The following is a 21,974-nucleotide window of genomic DNA, read 5'->3' on the forward strand; positions in this document are numbered from 1 at the left end:
GTTGTTTCTTAAGCAACTCTCTGCATGCATTCTGAAACCTATGTCTGAGCCCACGGCAGAACTGTGAGCAGAACTGGACAAGTAGCACACATTTCTGACAGGGCCATTTAGTTCTCTCATAGAATCATCTCGAAGGGAAGTGGAGACAGGCCTTGGGACAATGCATGCTGGGAGATGGTTTCTTTATGGGGACTGTCAGTTCCTCAGGGGCAGGTGTTATGAGCATTTTGAGGGGCTTGAAGCTGTTTGGGTATTTTTAAATGTTGGTATCTCCACTTTCCACCACAGTTTTGGCAGCTGCAGGCAGTCCATAAACATTTATATCTCCACTGCAAATTAGAAAGGGAAATCCGCAGTGTGCATCTTACCCTTCAACATGGAAACCCCACCAGTTAGAGGAGGTAAAGATGCTCCCTGAGCCCAGTGGTGCCAGGCTCAGTGGGTCCCACCTGACCCACACTGGACTTGGGCCTTTGCTTGCCAACCTCCCCCAGGACCATCTTTGAGGGACCTATGTAGATAATGAACAGTGTAAGACACACTATGTATTTTATCTGTTGGCAAACATCGAGCTTGAGTAAATCTTTTTCAATCAAGTGTGAGGAAATAGTATGTGACCTCTAAAACTATATGTATGGGAAGGGGAAAGTGATATCACCCTAAAGAGCAAAGGGGAAAAAGGAACCTAGAAATTATTATAGAAAATCAGTGAAAATATTTAACTGGTATTATTAATAAAATACAAGAAAACATAGCTTTTCTTGAAGCTGGAACTAATGCATGGTATGTTAAATGGTGGTAAGTGCTATAAAAATAGCAAGGAAGCCACATGGGGGAAAGTCATGTGGGGGACAGTGAGGGGGCCACAATTTTAAGAAGTGGTGTCAGGAAAGTTCTTACCATTTCACTATTTATGGCTATAAGTCACTAATATTGGAAAGTATTTGTTCTTAGAAAGCAAATCTCACTAGTAGTTACAAGTAGTTACAGTAAACATACCTATACATCAGATACAAAGGGGTATAAAAAAGCAGAGATAAATTTGGCAAAAATAAATGAAAAAAATTAAATGTGAGGAAATATCTCATTTGCTATCCCTGAAAATAGTAATTATACTTAAAATTCATCATAGAGAAACCATTTTGCACCTGATAGCACAGACATGAAAAATGCATGACATACTCTTAAGCATGAGAGTTCTAATTCTTTTACTGCTTACCTTTGTCTTCCTCCAGTTAAGCACTCCTTCTTCTCTCCTGCTCTAGGTGTGTATACATGTGTGCACGTGCACACACGCATTCACACTGTCCAGTTGTGCACATTTTGTAGTATTGCAACACCGCAAGAATATGAACTACCATTTTCTTCTTTAAATCTCCAGCATTGAACAATAAAACATCGGGTGACTATCCCTGAACAATAAACAGCAAGTGACTAAAATTGAATTCCTTCTTTAAGCAACTTCCCCCTCTCTTTCTTCTCCCACTCCAAGGCAGATTGCTTCCCTGTCAGTGGGTGAGGTGAGAGGAAGGGGCAGGTGACTGTGAGCTAGGGGATAAGAAAGCCTGGCCAGCCCAGCTGTGGCACAGAAGTCAGGACATAGATATCAGTTTTCATTTTGCTGTATTAATGATTGCCTCTGTGCCATATAAAAATTCCATATACTAACTAATGATTCTATCAATAAATCCAAAATGCACTTTAGGTGGAACTTCATACCAGCTTAGAGAAGAAGCTGCCACTTTGGTTTCTACGCAAAGTGGATCAGAAATCCACCGTCGTGTATCCCAACAAACCCAGATCCGGTGGGATGTTATTTGTAAGTACACATAACAAATAACAACATCAGTAACATGACACTGTTTGACATTCATTCATTGTGTTAACCCTAAGGGGGCCGTTTTATAGACTTTGAGTCTTCTCTGCCTGTGGGCAGAGGAGTTGTGCTTTTAAAAAAAGGATATGATTAACCCAAGACATGAAAGAGCTGGGTGAGAGGAGGGTGAGATTTGCTCTCCCCTTTCAGGTGGCTCATCCATAGCATCTGTGTTAAATGCGTGCTGTCCCTGTGAGAGCAGATGGGCAGGGGACCAGCCACACCCTTTTAGTGTCTTTTTTACAGTACAGGTATACTTTATTTGCTTTTCCTAGTCACATGTCACTTACATTTATGTGTAGATATATATGTGAGTATATACAGCCAAGTGTTTAGAATACACAATAAAGAACACACATTTACACATACACACACTATACACACAACGTATTAATCCATTTTCACACTGCTATAAAGAACTTCCCGAGACTGGGTAGCTTATAAAGGAAAGAGGTTTAATTGACTCACAGTTCCGCATGGCTGGGGAGGCCTCAGGAAACTTGCAATCATGGCGGAAGGTGAAGGGGAAGCAAGGCACCTACTTCACAGGCAGCAGGAAGGAGAACGAACGCCTGAGGAACAACCAAACAATTATAAAACCACCAGATCTCGTGAGAACTCACTTACTATCACAAGAACAGCATGGGGGAAACCACCCCCATGATACAATTACCTCCACTCAGTCTTTCCCTTGACATGTGGGGATTATGGGGATTATAATGCAAGATGAGATTTGGGTGGGGACACAAAGTCTAAACATATCACACACACACACACACACACACACACACACGAACACACACACAGAGCATCCCCTATAGAAAATGAGGTAATTAAGTGATCAAAGACTAAGCAAGACCATTGCATTATAATGGAAGAAGTGTCATATGAAGAGCCAGAATAACTGGTTGCTAATCTTTAGTATGCCTGGGCTCCCTTCATCTCTACGACTGTTCTTCCTGAGTTCTTTTCAGGTTCATTTCCCCTGTGTAGTCATAAAATAATAAAGTCGCCCTGAGTATCAGTCTAGGCTTTATTCTAACGCCGCAGTATCTCTCCAACTGATTTCACACATGTCCATGGTTACCATTACTACCGAAACAGAATGCTCAGCAACTGATTTCTCAATCCTAGAGCTCACTCTTCAGTTCCCGGCCCCTGTATCCAGCTGCCTACTTGACATCTCCACTTGCATGTTTTAAAGGTGCCTCACATTCAGCAGGTTCAAAACCAAACTTCAATGCTTTCACGTTTCACCCTCTCCTGACATATCCCCTACAGGAAAAAATGAAAAAGTCCTGGTTCCTCCTTGCAACAATGTCAGCACCATTCATTAGCCTGTGCAAGCCAGCCACCCAGGAGTCATCCTTGATCTGTCCCCTCCCTTTCCTTCTCCCCTCAGTCTGGTCCATTTGACTTCCTGGGTGGCCTGTGCAAGTCACCATTTTCTCTTGCCTGAACTCCTAGAATTACCTCATTCTTGATCATTTCACATCTGCCCTTGACCCTCTCCAGTCAACCTATGGTTTAAAAGATACTAAATTAAAATGAAATGTGTTAAAATAACATTTCTGAAATTTCTCCAGGTGAAACTTTGTTGATTGGTTGAGTCGTATTGGATAATGTGCAGTGCAGTTTTAGATAATTAACAATGAATCTTGTATAGAATACCACCTTCCGTGATGGGCATTTCTCATGAAAATATATAGAACAATTCAGCTAAGCCCCATTCTAAACAATTTCTGTCCTAATTTACTCCTCTTCTGTTTTATCTGTACATGTTTTATTTCTCTCTGATTATATGTATGACTTCCTTTCACAGCTCTTTCTTCACATGTCTCTTTCTCCTGGCAGACTGTGGGTTCCTTGAGGGCATAGCTATGCCTTATGCATATTTGTACCAGTGGTGGTTGAATTTTGGCACATGCTTAAGAAAAAGTTCCTGAATTGAATTCAATTTGAGTAACTACTATTTTTTATCCGACAGCGTATATTCTGTTTTTTATTTTGCACTGGGGAAATAAGACAAGAAATACCAAATGCTGATAAATCTTTAGAAATGGAAATATTAAAGCAGAAATACCGGTATGTATTTTTCCTTCTATCTGTACTTGAGAAACTTAAAACTCATAAATAATAATGCACAATGTAAGATTATATTTTATATTGATGTTTATTTGTTTTATATATTGTCTTGCTTTATTGATAGCTGTAGCTAGTGTATTGAGAGTCATGAGACATTTTTTAGAACAAACAGCATATTTGCCACTATTCACCAATCAGTTTGCCTTCCAATAATAAGTGAATAAAAATTAAAATGCTGATTTCCTTTCTCTTGGAGATAGTATCATAAACTGTATTCTTCATCTGAATTCATAAAGCAAAGCTCTGAAAGCTTCTGAAGATCCCTGGAGTAACTATGTGGTGGGCAGTGGTTAAGCATGAGGGTTTTACAGTTAGTTAGTACCTGAGTTCAAACCCCTATTCAACTAGGTACTTAATAACTGTGACCCTGGGCAATCTGCTTACCCTTTCTCTATAATAGTTTCTTACCTATAAACTGGGAACAAAAATAAACTAGCCATGAACTAACAGTGTAACTTTGGGAAAAATCGTTTAAACTTCAAAAATACGTGTTTCCTGGAAGGATTGTGACTACCGAGGTTAAAACCTATGCCTTCCTACATTCAGAAGGGACCGAGGTTAAAACCTATGCCTTCCTACATTCAGAAGGGCTAAAAGAAGAACTGAAAATAAATTCATGAAATGTGTATGTCCTTTTAGGCTGAAGGATCTTACTTTTCTCCTGGAAAAACAGCATGAGCTCATTAAACTGATCATTCAGAAGATGGAGATCATCTCTGAGACAGAGGATGATGATAGCCATTGTTCTTTTCAAGACAGGTTTAAGAAAGAGCAGATGGAACAAAGGAATAGCAGATGGAATACTGTGTTGAGAGCAGTCAAGGCAAAAACACACCATCTTGAGCCTTAGCTCCTCAGACCTTCAGTGAGGCTTCTAATGGGGGGTGCATGACTTGCTGGTTCTAACTTTCAATTTAAAAAGAGTGAGGAAGAAGCAGAATGATTGATTTTACTACGTGTGAAATCATGGTTCCTGCATGCTATATAAAAGTAAACCATCTTTTATCCTCTATTCATATTTTCTACCAATCACTATGTATTGGGGATATCTTTGCAGATATGTTCAAATTGGACTGGACTTTGATGAGATATAATCTCATTATTTGAATGGGTAGAAAATGAATTTGCTAGAACACACATTTTTAATGAAAAGAAGTAATAAATGTAACTATTAAGCTAAAATGCAAATGTCAGTACTGAATTCCTGCTTGTTAATTACATAATATGTGATGCTCTAGAAAATAGTCACAAGTATTAATAATGCCTTAGATGATAGTCTTAAATATTAGGTTGAGGTCTACCTAACCTAAGCTGCTTCCTGGAAAGCTTCATGTTGAAAGAACCTGTGGGTGGCACCATGTGGACTTTTCTGTTCCTACTGTGATGAATAGCCCCACCCTTCTTGCTGTCCCCAACATACCTGATGTCACTTTGAGCCATATAGTTGAAGTACAAATTAATAGGCCTTATGATATGCATGAATTTTACTATAGATAATATATGTTGTTTCTGTTTTTGTTTGCCAATGTTTGTTTGTTTTGTTTGCATAATAAATGTAAAACCTATATAGTATCCCTGTGATTATTGTATGAGCCTTTGTTTGAGATTTGAAAAAAACATGCCTCCATCACATATTCCCTTTTTTCTTTTGATGTCTACTCAAATCATGAATTAATCACATACCTCATCATTAATCTTTTCAAGGTCCTTCTATTGCTTTGTCTGATTTTCTCCATCATCCTGATTAGCATGTTTATTCCTTCACTACCCCCAGGAGACATTCACCGTAATGAATATGTCTTTGGCTATGCATGTGTCCTTGTGTTATGTTGTACAGTGTTGTTTTGAGTCTGTTATTATTTACACAGATGTTATTATGCTATAGCTTCTATTTCTGTTTTTGCTTCTTATTTCTCTTATAATTCTCACTTATTTCCTATTTTTTTTACTCATTTCTGTTTCTTACTCCTTTTCACTGGACATGATGTTTACAAGATACAACTGTGTTACTGTATTCCATCTAGTACCGGGCCTTTGGTGTGGCTTACTATTTCATTGTGTGCACCCACCCACCCACCACACTGGACTTTTCTAGAGATGGACAGCTTGGTTACCTCCACCTTCCTGCACTCATTCTCAAACATACTGATATTCATACAAACCAGCAGAGTGCTGAGGGACGATATGTACTATTACAAAACCAGACACTTTTACATTCATGGTCCAACAGAACACATGGCCTAGAGGCAGTGTTGCATATACCTTAATCTTTGATATGAATAATATCTTTGTTCTTTATATTTCTTAAAACAGAAAGGGTGGAAAATCACTATGCAGAAGCAATAACCAAAGATCTCCTGATCATAAAGACAAAGGGTCTTTTCAGTCTTCCCTCTCCTCAAACCTTGTGTAGCACTGCACAATATAGATCTCAGTCAGCATTCACTGAGTGCCAAGAATGTGAGAAACACTGTACCATGCCTGTCATGCGAAATATTTAAATAAACAGATTGTCTTACAACAATGTCACCAACCTGTACTCTCAAGAAGCTTACAATTTAGTGGTGTTCATTTATTTCTGCAGTTCTTTCTCCTTTACCCCCAAACACAGAACTGCTTTTCCACTGTTTCCACTGATTGCTGCTTCTCTCTTTCTCGACTGGCTTCTCTTTCCTGCCAACTAACTCCATGTGTACATCCCTGAGGTCTGTACCTGGCTCTGTTTCCTCTCTTTCCTCACTTCTGCTCCTTCTCCTAAAGTCCAGTCCAACATTTCTACAGTTCTTCAAATTAAATACATAGAAACCTGAATTGGGTGGTAAGAGAAACAAACCAACTCCTCTGGACTTCCTATTTCCCATCAGTGGTACCAGGATTCTCTCAAGCTCCTAGACTCGAAAGGACTCAACATACTAAGTTGAGTTAATCTTCCTAAAGTGGAGCTCTAAGCCTTCACACCCATCTAAAAAGCTTAAAGATTTTCTCTTTCTTCATAAGCAAACTAATCCTCTTAACCTGCCTTCTCAATCTAAATTAGCTTTATCTTCCAGCATTCTTAATTTCATCCAAATTGGAAGACCATTGTTTCATGAAGACACTATGTTTTCTCATCTCCCTACAGCCAACTCTATTCTCTTCCAGCCAGAATGTCCCCTCTCTAACTCTTAAAGCTCAGTTTAAATGGCATCTCCACCTTGAAGTATTTTCCTAATGGTCCCCACTCATTATGCTTCCTGCCTCCTCGGAACTGGCACAGACTGCACTTCTCCTCTGCTACTGCAGCCTATTATGGTGACTGTGACTTGCCACGTGTCCTCCCCTAACTAAAGGGTAGACTCCCCGAGCTTTATGGGTCATTATCACCAGTAGTCTCAAAGGAGGCAAAGAATTACATCCTATTTCATTTTTTTTTCATTTTGTGGAGCTTCCAGCACTGTGCCTTGCACATAACAGATGCTCAACAAGTACAAATACGCAAATAAGAGAAATCAGTGAAAATAATAAATACCATGGACCTGAAAGAGACTGCAAGAAAACTGGCTCAGTTTGCCTCAGAAAAGTGGTGTAGTGTCCTTTTTCTGTTGACACTGTGTCCTAGAGAAGTTAAATGACTTGCCTCTAAGTGGTGGAAGAAGCATTAAACCCCACTTTCCTGCCTTTTTATTCCCACGGGTTCAATCTGGGCTGTTGTTTTAATGATTGTTAACTATGATTAGCATGAACAATTGAAAGGTTTGTGTTTTGCAAGAAGACAACTTGTGCCTTCGTACTGACTCTAATTCCTGTTGGTTGAGTGACTCTGGGCATATGTCCTCCTCTCTAAAATGATGATGATAGAATATATTCTTTCTGGTGTCGGTAGAATTGGACAACCACACGCATACAGAGTACCTAACTCAGTAAACGCTATTGCAATGTGTTCAAGAAAACTGATTTACCTGAGATAAAGGGGGTTACAAAGCACACTAGGATTTTCATATCATACCAATTACCCATGGAATTTCTTTGGAAGTTAATTAATTAGCAGCCTGATATAAATTGAAGCTCCCAGGTACTTCTGAATCCCCTTAGCCAAACAAATCCTGGAATGTGTGTAGTAAAATAAAAACCTTACATTTAGAGAAAATTTTGATTAAAATATTTCAGCACTTTTGTCATCTTTATTTTTGCTTTAGACTCAATTCATTAAACATTGATGGAGCACCAACTCCTTGCTAGTCAGAGTAAATCATCATCAATGAATATTTTTTAACCATTTTGGACATTTTGATGTGAGCACATTAAATAATAACAAAAAGAAAAGGCTTATGAAGTTCACTGTGTAGCAGGCACTGTTCCAAGCACTATGTACTAACTCACTTGATTCTCAAAACCTATGTGGTAGGCGCTATGATAATTATCATCCTTGTTTTGTAAAACAAATCATGACACTTCTAGGCTGAGTAGCTTGTTCGAGGTCACATTGCTGAGATGTAAACTCAGGCAGTCTGCTTCTAGATTTTGTGTTCTTAATACAAAGCTATACTATCTCTTAAATAAGAATCGGACAAAAGAGCACCCTTTCTTCATTGACTTTATACTTCAGAGGTTACTGAGTGGATACCTGCAATGTAACATTCATGGGTAAGTGCATTTTAAGGTTAAGGGACATGGGACACCACAAACATAATAAAAACAAGTGATCAGACACTGAAGTCAGGAAGCCTGAGTCATAGACTTCAGACTTATGGCACAATTGTTGAAGGTATAGGTGAGTGAAGTTGTTTAACCCATCATGAAATTTAACCCATCATGAAGCCACAGAGTGAACTGAACTGGGCTGATTCCTAGAATCTGAAGCAAGTCGTCTTGTCATTTGGCTCTAATTTTGCTTGTTAGTTTTAGTGAAGTGATAGGAGATGACAGAAAACAGGAAGATGTGGGCTACCCCTTGCCATTTCCAGCTCCAGACACCCTACGAAAGGTGTCCAGCTAGGAGGCAAAAGGAGGCACGATCCTGAGCTGCAAACATCAAGGAAACCGCTGAGGGAAACAGCGCCCTCTAGGGGTGTAATTGATATTGAGCTGGAACCAGAAGACCTCACTGAGACCTCCCTTGTGTGCAGGAGGATCTCTCATCTCAGGAAAACCTACAGCGACATTAACCTATGCTTCTGCTCCTCTTTCTATTGAGATTTAATCTCGCAAGTCCAAAGGCAGATGGTGGCACTTATTTAAAAAGTTTCCATTTCAATTGCTTCAGATAATACAGGCTGCCAATAAATAGATGCACAAAACAGGTGTATAAAGTGGTACGGTAGTCCTCCCTTATCCCTAGTTTCTCTTTCTAAAGTTTCAGTTATCAGCGGTCTACCACGATCAGAAAATAGGTGAGTACAGTACAATAAGATATTTTGACAGTAAGGGACTACAGTCACATAAATTTAGTATATTGTTATATAATTGCCATATTTTACTATTAGTTGTTTTTATTATTTCTTTTTGTGCCTGATTTGTAAACTAAACTTTACTATAAGTATGTATGTATGTATATACATATATATATATGTATACACACATACATATATAGGGTTCGGTGCTATTCGTGCTTTCGGGCATCCACTAGGGGTCTTGCAAGGTATCCCCCCACAGAGAAGGGAGGAACACTATACTTTTATGTGAATCAGAAATACTTAACAGCTTAAAGAAGACATAATCCGCTCTCCAGAACCAAGTCTGAAAAAAATAAGTATTGAGGGGGAAAACTCTCAGAAGAGACAGTTATCAGTGGTAATTTAGGTTGTTTTAAAAATTCATGGAGAAGAGGATGAAGAAGACGGAGATTATCACTCATGGGCAGCATGTCTGTGCTTGTGTCAGTACCAGCAAAACCTGAAAGGAAAACTTCACCTGCACCTTCTAAACTTGCAACAATCTAATTTGAAGCAATATCAAGGCTCAGGAATCTATTAGAATGACAACCAGCTCTTCTACAGCCCCACAGGAACAGTTACTCCCAAACTCAAATTTCTCAACAAACATTACTGCAGGCATATTCCAGAGGCAAAGCAGGGATCCTCAGTTAAGGTCTTTCCCAAAAGAGAAAAATATGAGGAAAAGTCAAACGGCTCAACAAAGGCAGTTTGTTTTTCTGTCTACAAGTCAACTCAGTAATGGCAAAACCCCTGTAAATCAGTAGAGATCCATACGCCTTGCAGATGCAGATCATTAATTCCGAAGGAACCAAAACTGTCTAAGGCCAGGGGAAGTGGCTCATGTCTATGATCCCAACACTTTGGGAGACCACGATGGGAGGATTGCTTGAGTCCTGGGGTTCAAGACCAGTCTGGGCAATACAGTGAGACCCCATATCTACAAAAATTTAAAAAATAGCCTGTCATGGTGGCAGGCACCTGTAGTCCCAGCTACTCAACAGGCTGAAATAGGAGGATCACTTGAACTCAGCGGGGTCAAGGCTTCAGTGAGCTGTTATTGCACCACTGCACTCCAGCCTGGACAACAGAGCAAGTCCCTGTCTCAAAAATAAAAAAGAAAAAGAAAAAGAAAAAAACTGTCTAAAGAATTCATAATAGAAATAATCCAGAAGTTGAGGTTCAAACTGCAGGTATCTGTACTTTCAGGATACCACAGGCAGACACAACATCTTTCATAATCCGATAAACCTCCAAGTATAAAGTTTTCTGTGATGTTGTATGGTGTCCACAGTCCTTGAGATACAGGTTAGGAAGTGTAAATAACTAAAACCAGTAAGCCAGACTGCAGTCTTCAGCAAGGGACTTAAAGTCTCTTCTACCCCAGCAGTCTCTTCTACCCCAGCAGTTGATCAGCAAGCATCTTCATGACCCAGATGGTTGCCTTTCAAATTCTGAGTGTGGTCAAAGAAACCAGAAAACTCTTGGAGAGCTGTAATAATGAATTGTAAACATGTTTGCATTTATCACCATCCTGTATCAGTTTGAAAACTTTCTCAATTATAAATATGCTAAAATCACCCAAATTTAAATAAGATGGAAGATTTATTAAATCAAATAGTCTCTGTACTTGTCGCAGGGCAAATGCCGAAAGTGGGACTCAGCCCAGGAGGCCACGTGGGTTTTTGGCTTTCTGCAGGAAAAAATTCAAGAGCAAGCCAATAGAGTAAAGTGAAAGCAAGTTTATTAAAAAGTAAAGGAATAAAAGAGTGGTTACTCTATAGGCAGTGCAGCCCTAAGGGCTGCTGATTGGCTACTTTTATGGTTATTTCTTGATCATATGATAAATAAGGGGTGGATTATTCATGAGTTTCCTGAGAAAGGAGCAGGGGATTCCCAGAACTGAGGGCTCCTCCCACTGAAAGACCGTATAGGTTAACTTCCAGATGTTACCATGGCATTTGTAAACTGTTGTGACACCAGTGGGCTCTTCCTTTAGTATGCTAATGTATTATAATTAGCATATAATGAGCAGTGAGGATGACCAGAAGTCACTTTTGTTGCCATCTTGGTTTTGGCAGATTTTGGCTGGCTTCTTTATTGCATCCTGTTTTACCAGCAAGGTCTTTGTGATTTGTATCTTCTGAAACAAGTCCTGCTGAACTCCTGTCTCATTCCCAAGTATAAAACCAAGTTGTGCCCCTAAAACCTCTATAGCATCCCAGTCTAGTGGTCAGCTCTGCCATTCCTTCTCAGATGATAAGATAATGAAATGGCCCTTCACTCATCCAAATTACTGTAAACTTAACACCCAGTGTGCAGGATCTGACTGTACCTTTTAACATCCTTTGTTCCTATGCTGCCACATGAGTCCTTGAAATGCATAAGACACAAGCCCATAAAGGACACTGTCAGTAAATAACCAGCCAGAGGATCAGAGATTTTGAAAGTTTCCATCAACTAGTCAATGACAACGCACAGAGCTTTGTCAAACCTTTGAAATATGGAACATGTTAATTTCACAATATGAAGTAAATTGCATATGGGACATGCTTTTTTTTGCATGCTTTTAAAGTGGTTTCTATATTTTTTAACTGTAAAGAAAAGTCAACAAGAGATAAAGCTAAGTTCTACTAAAACATTTTGAGCTGTTTTATATTGCCATTTTAAGTCTTAGCACTTAGAATGAGAATCATCAAAATGTGGTGACTCTTTGTTAACAAAGATAATACCACGAGGGCTTCACTGATGTTCTTTGCAAGTGGAGACTCATCAAGTGGAGTATCTTGAAAAAGCTGGATTGCTGCTTTGAGTTTTCCCCAAGAAAATTCAATTATCATATGCCAGTTTGAAAACAGAATAAAGCCCCAAAGTGCCAAGTGGCTTAAAGTAGTCATTGCATTCTATTTTTTGTTAAGTTTTTCTTTAACTGGAAAAGTATTAGGGTCAATAGAGCCAAAAGGTGGGGTCAGCCTTTCAAGTTTGGCACAGTTTTGCTGCTTGGGTACAGTGTTTTTTAAAATTCAGGTTCCTAACTTCTTGGAAAAGATGAATGGGAAAGAAATCAGAATGGGGATATTTTGATTAAATTATTTAGAATGGCAATTACAAAAATAAGTATGTGTTTTAAATGTTTTCATTTATTGTTATGATTTGCATTTAAATAATTATTTTTGGAAATAATTTTCAAGAAAAAATATATGTATATATACATAAAGTATCAGAAAATAGTAATTAGCTGCAAAATTTAAGCTTACAGGGATGAGTAAATATATTTTTACAGTCTGAAAAAACTTTATAACAACTATTTGCAAGTGGGTGTACTGAGAGTTATTACTAAAGATAACTTGAAATGTAAAATCTGGCTTTAAAAGTATATTTTAAATGACAGTATAATGTTACACAAATCAGATGCGTAAATAGCAAACTAGGATTATACACTTGAGATATGCTAATATACAGAGTTTCATCTGTTATTAACATTTTTATTAAGACAAGAAGTATTAGATACCTTCTAAACAACGAATGTATCACTGATTTAAAAAAATAACCACTTAGTCACTGAGCAGCTATCATAACCTTCAAAGGAGAAGATTTAAGGCAACACAAACAAAAATGTGCTAGCTTAACCTTGCATGTAAATCTTCTGAGAGTCTGCTCTAGACAGAGGTTTCAATTCTGCACCGCCTAATGCGTGTGACCCACAGAATTCCCAGCTGGATTTAGCTTGTCTGCACTGCACTTTTAAAACAAGCTAGAAAAAGGCAAACTCCCTGTTCTTCTGGTGCCATATGTGTATATTTTGGCTATTTCAGGGTGTAGGGTAATGGAAAAAAAGTACCCTTTGTTTCATTTTTCATCATAATGAGGCTCCCCATCTGACATGTATGACAATTCTACCAGATAAGACAAGACCAATACAACACAGGGCAGAAACATGAAGAAAAGAATATTTTCTAAGGTCTTCTTGGGCACTACATAGTTGTTTTATGATATTTTAAAATTTATTTTTAACTGATCATGCCCAAAGCCAAACTTTGTTACAAGAGACATCTATAAATATTTACTAATCAACGAATGTTACAACAGACAAGGAACGCAATAGCATGAATGTATTACGACACAGAGTACACGGGCAGATGTTTATGGGAAAATGACTAACCCGTTCATAAATTATCACTGTTTACATTTCAAAGCCCAAGCCAGCTGCTTTGTAATGACAGATTATATCTTCAGTATTGATCACTGACAGCTATAAAAAGTCAGGCTGTTTGGCTTTCACAGGTACGAGTGGTGAACAGAAGATGAAATACCTTATCTCATTCATTTTTCTTAGCAAGGACTCAATTCTATTCAAATTAAAGATACTGCTTCATAACATACTTGTAACTAAAAAATATAGGGTGGATAATTTCTTTTTTTAATTGTTCAGTAATCAAGAATATAATTTAAACAGAATAAGTATGTATTAGTACATGGGAAAAAAAGATAAAAAGAAACAAAAAAGGCAATATAAGAAAAGCTTAAAAAATTAAGTAAAAGAAAACATCAAGACCTACAAAAATGCAAAAACATGAACAAGACTACACAAGTAAAATAAAATCTATGAGTTCTGACAACCAATCTAAACTTCAGTAAAAAACACAATACTCCCTTTCTGGGTTAAAAAAATGTAATCGCTAGAGAATAATCTAAACTAGTATTATAGAAATATGAACAAATAAATATACAAATATAAAGAGCAGGAGTGACAAAATGAACTTAACCCAAAGAATGCAAGGGAAAAAATATAAAATTAGGCAAAATTACTGCTTTACACGGATAAAGATTTGACCTACAAGGAAGTCATGAGTTATTAACCTTTTTGCTTTCAATAAGTTATCAAAATATGTCGAGTTATAATTAGTAGAAGTGAATCATTGATGAATATATTGTTGGAGAGTCTTATAACACCTCCATTAGCCTAATCCCAGCTCCACACTTAGGAACTGTGTGACCCGCAAAGGTTATTAGCACACTGTTGCCAAGGAACTAGGAGAGAAGAGTCTGCTAGGACAAGGCACAAACAGAGAACAGCCACTGCTGGAGAAACACAGGTACCCAAGCTAAGTTTCCAGGTCAGAGCAGGGACCAGATGAAGTCAGAAAGATCAGTCTGTAAGAGATACGAGCATTTCTGAAGCCTTTAAATAGCTGAATACATTGTATAGCATTACTTCCTCACCTGACCCAGGCTAACCTCTTTTTATGTCAGTCCCCATTTTTCCCTTCCGATTTCTAACATTCATATTCCATTTTGAATAATTAAAAAGTTGTTTAAAAAACTAATAACTCATGGAACTTGAGTTTGTGGATAGAGAAGGAAAACAATAACTAAGTCTGAACCAATAGTGGGCCTCGCCCTCTTCTCCTTGAACCTCGGTTTTAATGACAAAAATGAAGCTACTTTGGTCCACAAAGAAATCAAGGGTCCCTTTAGCCATCTCTGTGTCCCTTCACTAATTAATTCACAACCTAGACTTCAGCTGAAAAGACCTGCCCTACTCCAGCTATTTAGTTTAGCTCTATGTTCCTTCATTACTTGCTCATCATATGGGGGTTTGTCCCTTATTTCCTCACCCCTCTGAACAACATGCTTCTTTAACAGCTGGTCCTGAGGGTCGATAGGGTGTTTTAGTGTTCTCATTTGCTCTTTCAATAAGATGCCATTTCTTCTTGACTCTTGTATGTTCTAGTGCCTTGCTATTCAAGGTGTGGCCAGTGGGCCAGCAGCATGGGCACCCTCTGAGAGCCTGTTAGACATACAAGATCTCTGGCCAGTCATGGTGGTTCACGCCTGTAATCCCAGAGCTTTGGGAGGCCGAAGCAGGTGGATTGCCTTGAGTTGAGGAGTTCAAGATCAGACTGGGCAACAAAGCAAGACCCTGTCTCCACAAAAAAATAAAAAAATTAGCTAGGTGTGGTGGCATGCACCTGTAGTCCCAGCTACCTGGGAGGTTGAGGTGGGATGATCATCTGAGCCAAGGAGTTTGAGGATCCAGTGAGCTGTGATCATGCCACTGAACCTCAGCCTGGGTGACAGAGTGAGACCTTGTTTCAAATAAAAGAAGAAAAAAAAAAGAAGAAGAAATGTAGGATCTCAGGTCCCTGCCCTAGGCACTCTTCCCTCCTAAATCAGAATTTGCATTTTAGTAAGTTCTCTTGGCAATTCATATGCAAGTTAAGGTCTGAAAAGTACTACCTAATGAAGTTTCACACTAACACTGCTGGATGCTTCATTTAAAATCAATCAAGTGGCCGGCGCGGTGGCACACGCCTGTAATCCCAGCACTTTGGGAGGCTGAGGCGGGCGGATCACAAGATCAGGAGATCGAGACCATCCTGGCTAACATGGTGAAACCTCATCTCTACTAAAAATACAAAAAATTAGCCGGGCGTGGTAGCAGGCAACTGTAGTCCCAGCTACTCAGGAGGCCGAGGCAGGAGAATGGCATCAACCCGGGAGGCAGAGCTTGCAGTGAGCCGAGATCAGACCACTGCACTCCAGCCTGGGCAACAGAGCAAGATTCTGTCTAAAAAAAAAAAAAAAAAAAAAAATCAATCAAGCAAACTATAGTCAAAAATAGAAAATGCTGCATACTTTAACTCCACTACCTCCTGTGTTCACAATGCACATTGGCTTAATAAGGCTCTGAGAAAACTTGTAGTAAGTAAACCAATTTTTTTTTTTTTTACTTCACTATTTTCCAAACTTATATATCCACGGGTCCCCCGGCACATAATAACTATTAACATCCTTCAGCATTTATGATCTATGGAACACATTTTGAGAAACACTGGTGTAATGGACATATTTGATGAAAGGAAGCAAATCACTAATTAGACACTTCTTTGCATTGCAGTTTCTTCATCGATGCAATAGAGATAAAATAGGACCTATCCATCTCAAAGCGTAGCTTTGAGAAGAAAAGGAAGTGGATGTCAAAACCTTTTGAAAATGCAAGTGTTTGGGATACTTTCATTCATTTATTTTTTCACTTAACAAATACTTATGAGTGCTTACTCTGTCCCAGGCCTGTGCCATGTGTGGAGGCTACAGCAGTGAGAAAAGCTCCTACTTTCATGGAGCCAAAAATCAATCCGAGTGAATTAAGGATTCAGATTTATAGACCACAAATGTAGGCAGTGATTCCCAAGAGGTAAAACATTGCTAAGAGTCCCATCAGTGTTATTTTAATTCAAAATGATTTATTTAACTAGAAGGCCTTCTCAAAACCATAAGGGAGCAGGAGTACCTACTGAGTAATAATAATGTTAAGATTTATACAGAACTTACGGATGTCATCTAACCAAGGGTGTGCTGGTAAGCTAGCCCCTGTTGTATAGTATTTGCAAATATCTGTAGTGTAAATATTCTCACCATGGCCAATTAATTTCAAACTACCAATATGATGTCACTGGATGTGAGGATGGGAAGATTGGCAGAATCAGAAAAAAGGTGTACTATTGGTCATTGTGAGCCAGTACAAACCAACTGCAGTACATCATGGCATGGACCATTCTAAACATTTCACATAAAATAAATCATAACTACCCTATAAGAGAGTAACTAGCATCTTCCCTATTTTATAGATGAGGAAATTGAAGCTCAAAAAGATTACATAACTCTTCCAAACCAAGCAACTAGGAAAGGAGGTGATATGGTTTGGCTGTGTCCCCACCCACATCTCATCTTGAATCCCCACATGTTGTGTGTGGAAGGGACCCAGTGGGAGATAGTTGAATCATGGGGGCAGTTTTCCACATACTGTTCTCATGGTAGTGAATAAGTCTCACAAGATCTGATGGTTTCATAAGGGGAAATCCATTTTTCTTGGCTCTCATACTTTCTGTCTGCTGCCATCCACATAAGATGTGACTTGCTCCTTCTTGCCTTCCACCATGATTGTGAGGCTTCCCCAGTGAAGTGGAACTGTAAGTCCAATTAAAACCCTTTATTTCATAAATTACCCAGTCTTGGGTATGGCTTCATCAACAGCATGAAAACAGACTAATATAGGAGGCTAGCATTTGAACTTAGAGACATATGACTCTAGAGACCTATCCTCAAACACTATGGCCCAGTACTTACTAAGCTTGCCACTGGCAAGCTGTGAAGTAATCCCAAAGGTTAGTGTCAGCCAAATCCACCTCATTCACTTATTCATTCAATAAGCAACCAAGAATACTCAAGGATAGTGAATATGCTTTGGATGAGATGCTTACAATTGCTTCACTGGGGTGAAAATATTCTATTTGGACAGTAAAATAAACTCAGTATTTGGATTTGGCTCACACACTCCTCTGTGACAGAGCTTCATTTTCATAGGACAGCCACAACAAAATTCCCTTATTTTGGCATTCCACAGAAACTGACATTTGGCCACACTGCTAAAATTGATAGACTGAGAAATTATGACAGAAGTTCAGATGGGTACATGGATATGTGTATGTAGTTTCTGCTGTCTGAGTGGTGTGAAAATTGCCCTAGATTAAGCTAAGGTTATTCTAGTCAGCCTTTAATTGGCTAAGATTGTATATTGGTTTGCTAAGGCTAGACAATAAATAACAGACATTTATTGTCTCAGAGTTCTAGAGGCTTGCCAAGATGTCAGCAGGCTTGATTCCTTCTCAGAGCTGTGAGAGAGAATCTGCTCCAAACCTCGTTCCTAGCTTCTTGTGATTTGCTGGCAATCTTTGCCATTTCTTTGTTTATAGAGGAATCACCTGGATCCATGCCTTCATCTACACAGAGCATTCTGTGTGTGTGTGTGTGTGTGTGTGTCTGTGTGTGTCCCTGTGCGTGTGTCTGCCTTTTTACCCCAATTTCCCCTTTTTATAAGAAGAGCAGTCATATTGGATTAGAGACCACTTTAATGACCTCATCTTAACTATTAATAATTACATCTGCAATGACCCTATTTCCAAGTAAAGTCACATTCTGAAGTACCTTGGGTTAGTGCTTCAACCTAAGAATTTTGGGGGAAGGAGGGGAATACAATAAAAGATCTGTCTCCAAAAGCAAAACTCAAAATAACTATGCTTTAAAAAATAATACAAATAAAAAGTTTATTTATCTCTATAAACAAAGTCTAAAAGTGAGTCCTACTAGACTAATAGGCTAATATGGAAACTCTGTTCCACACAATCCTATCACCCTACTATCCAGGCAAGTAGTCCTTGTCCTCAGGATTCAAAATGCAAGCATCCATGTTCCAGGCTGTGGATTAAAGGAAGGGACAGGAAAAAGAGGTACACCAGCTGTCTCTTAAAGAAGGCTCCTGCAATCTACACATCATCATTTACTTATATGCCATTACCTGAATTTAATAAAGTGGCCACATTTTTCTTTAAGAGAGACTGGGAAATATCATTCTAATTCCATGCAGGTGTGTGCCCAGATAAACATTCTGTTATTTAGAGAAATGGGCCAATAGATGTTGGCAGTCAACCAACAATCTCTACCACAGAGAATAAGAAAAAATACAAAATTACACTACCTGTGTATAGAGGGCCAGCTCTAAAGGGGGAGGCCATTTCTGATGTCAGTGACCTCACCTAACAGGGAATGTTTGAGTCTTAGAACAGAAGCATTTCCTGGGAGAGTGGGCTTTAGCTAAAAGACAGAGAGGACTTGGCCCAATCTGGTCTCTGAAAGGCACAACTGTCCACAATGGCTTACAAGAAGTGAACTGTTAAATAGAAAGAGCAGTCTTAAGGAAGTAGAGTAGAAACTAGTTAATGACATATTTTAGGTAAGATCTTATTTTTCTTTCTGGAAATCCATGGGGAATGGGATCACATTTGAAACTTCATAGAGAGCAAGCACGTTTTTAAAATAAGCCAAATATTCAGTTTTATGGCACTCTGTATGTTTATTTCTCCCTTTCCTCACTAATTTCCTATAGCTTCTTTTTGAACCTGTTATTCCTTTTCAGCTATGTGATAGTTATCGAGTCAAGGGATTTTGCTCATGCTTATTTAAGAATATTTAAATGATGAAACAGAGCCCATCAAGGCCAGCATCATAAGGATAGTGGTAATTATTATACTCTAATTGCAGAGTTGATACTGCATGGTCCATTACCCCCTTCTTTCCTCCTAGTAGAACCTCCTGTAGAGTGAACTTTGGAAGTTTGAAGTGTGTGTGGGTGTTTTATTAAAGAGGGCCACTTTACCTGACTGTGAGCTAATGGCTTCCACGGTCTATTGCACACACATTCATTCCCAGAGCTCTCTCTCCATTTCCCCTCTGACCCTCTGCTCAATTCAGTAGCTGCTGGTCCATGGCTACCACCACATTTAATCAAAAAGGGCTAGCTAGTAGCTTTCTCCCTGCCCTGATAACCTCAGAATTAACTCTTAAAAGAAAAAGAAAGAAAGATACATGGAAACTTGCACAATTTCCAAAAATGTAACAATCAGCCCTTGCACTGGTATAGAAAGGCCAATGATAGCTGAACTAATAGATAACATTACAAAAAGATTTACTCCAGATTCTAGGAGTTGCATCAAAATCCAGTCTGAAGTGGAACTTTCTGCTCAGAAACTGATGCATCTAGTCCTATGAAATTCTGCTGTCTGAAGGAAAAGACCATGGACAGAGTGCTGGCACCAGTGATGGCAGTCCAGGAAAGATGAGCAAAGTATGAGTTGAGAGCCTGAACCACAGGTTGTGCCTGGCTGGGCAGGAAACACATGAGTTTTCAGAATACAGACATCACATCATAGGACTAGATGTGTAAGAGGCAGAGTTTGTTTGCCTGACTTTAATCTGACTACATAGAGCTGGACAAGGAATTTACAAAAACAAAATAATATGAAAAAATCCATCCATCAGTTTAACACTAGATGGCACTGACTGATAATAATTTGGAAATAGGCCTTCGATGTCATTAATAATGGCATTATGGATGTACTTGGGCTGCCCTGAGTCTTGATAGATAAAAAATATCACCAAGTCTACCCTTGCCTCTTTTCACTGTTTTAGCTATAATCCAAACAAAACACAAAAGTCATTATACTCAATTTACCTAGTTTTCATGCTGGTACTGCTTTGTGTTGTGATCTTTCATGTGTCTATATATCTATTTGTAGGCTCTTTGAACACAGAGACAGCAGTTAATCCTTTTATTTGTTATTTTATCTACTTATTTAGTTGTTGGTATCCTCAATTCCTAGTCACATGAAGGGCTCTTAATACTGAAACATTTTTTCTTTAAAAAACTTTTTTAAAATTTTAATAGCTTTTGAGGTACAAGTGGTTTTTGGTTCCATGAATAAATTATATAGTAATGAATTCTGAGATTTTAGCACACGCTTCACCCGACTAGTGTATATTGTACCCAATATGTAGATTTTATTCCACTACCCCTTCTTATCCTCCCCCTTCCGAGTCTCTAAAGTTCATTATACCACTCTGCACGTCTTTGCATACTCATAGCTTAACTTCCACTTATAAGTGAGAACACACAATATTTGGTTTTTCATTCCTGAGTTACTTCACTTAGAACAATGGCCTCCAGCTCCACCCAAGTTGCTGCAGAAGACATTATTCCGTTTTTTTATGGCTGAGTAGTATTCCGTGGTGTATATATACCACATTTTCTTTATCCATTCATTGGTCGATGGGCACTTAGTTTAGTTTCATATCTTTGCAATTGTGAATTGGGCTGCAATAAGCATACGGGTGCATGTGTCTTTACCATATAATGATTTATTTTCCTTTGGGTAGATACCCAGTAGTGGGATTGTTGGATTGAATGGGCAGTTCTACTCTTAGTTCTTTAAGGAATCTCCATACTGTTTTCCATAAAGGTTGTACTAATCTACATTCCCAACAGCAGTGTAAAAGCATTCTCCTTTCACAACATCCATGCCAACACTTACTGTTTTTTGACTTTTTAATAATGATTATTCTTGGGAGAGTAAGGTGGTATCTCATTGTGGTTTTAACTTGCATTTCCCTGGCGATGAGTGATGTTCAGCATTTTTTCATATGTTTGCTGGCAATTTATATATCTTCTGTTGAGAAATGTCTATGTCATTTGTCACTTTTCGATAGGATTATTATTATTATTATTGCCAACTTGAGTTCTTTGTAGAATCTGGATATGAGTCCTTTGTTGAAACTTTCAAATATATATTTTATTAGTTGTTTGCCATAAGTGAAACAAGCATGTTGCATTTGTTTTCTACATGTATGTCTTATTCACTAAAACTGTATATTAAGTCTCTTTAACTGTATAGTTAGCCTTATCCACTAAAACTGTATTGCTAGGGGAAAAGAATGTGGTATGTTTTTATATCTTCAGGTAGCAGAGATTTAGAATCCTGGGAGATCAGGGCTGAAAAGGAACTTTATTAGTCACGGGGTCCAACTCCATTCCTTTCCAGATGAAGTAACTGAGGTTCAGAGAGATTTAGCAACTTGCCTGAGGTCACACAGCCCGTAAGTGACAGGGTTGGGAATAGAACCAAGGTATTTTGGCCTGCAGGCCATGT

At 38.6% G+C, this 21,974-nt stretch overlaps 1 protein-coding gene and 1 long non-coding RNA gene across 6 annotated transcripts in view; one reads left to right on the forward strand and one right to left on the reverse strand.

The window, feature by feature from the left end:
- Positions 1 to 5,593, forward strand: part of LOC101150478 (transient receptor potential cation channel subfamily A member 1) — a 53,276-nt gene extending 47,683 nt beyond the window's left edge. The window contains exons 25-27 of the mRNA XM_019032873.4: positions 1,706 to 1,819; positions 3,864 to 3,961; positions 4,661 to 5,593. Coding sequence (XP_018888418.2) covers positions 1,706 to 1,819; positions 3,864 to 3,961; positions 4,661 to 4,871 — 423 coding nt within the window. The 3' untranslated portion in view covers positions 4,872 to 5,593. The remainder of the gene's footprint in view (positions 1 to 1,705; positions 1,820 to 3,863; positions 3,962 to 4,660) is intronic.
- LOC129524405 (uncharacterized) overlaps positions 1 to 21,974 on the reverse strand; it is a 210,759-nt gene that overhangs the window by 27,012 nt on the left and 161,773 nt on the right. For 4 of the 5 annotated variants that reach the window (XR_010134966.1, XR_010134967.1, XR_010134968.1 and 1 more), the window contains one exon: positions 2,345 to 2,448. This is a non-coding gene — a long non-coding RNA (uncharacterized lncRNA). Of the gene's footprint in view, positions 1 to 1,219; positions 1,413 to 2,344; positions 2,449 to 21,974 lie in introns of all 5 variants that reach the window. The other variant, XR_010134965.1, reaches the window with a different exon arrangement.

This window comes from Gorilla gorilla, chromosome 7, assembly GCF_029281585.2.
Source record: "Gorilla gorilla gorilla isolate KB3781 chromosome 7, NHGRI_mGorGor1-v2.1_pri, whole genome shotgun sequence".
In the NCBI taxonomy this organism is placed as follows: domain Eukaryota; kingdom Metazoa; phylum Chordata; class Mammalia; order Primates; family Hominidae; genus Gorilla; species Gorilla gorilla.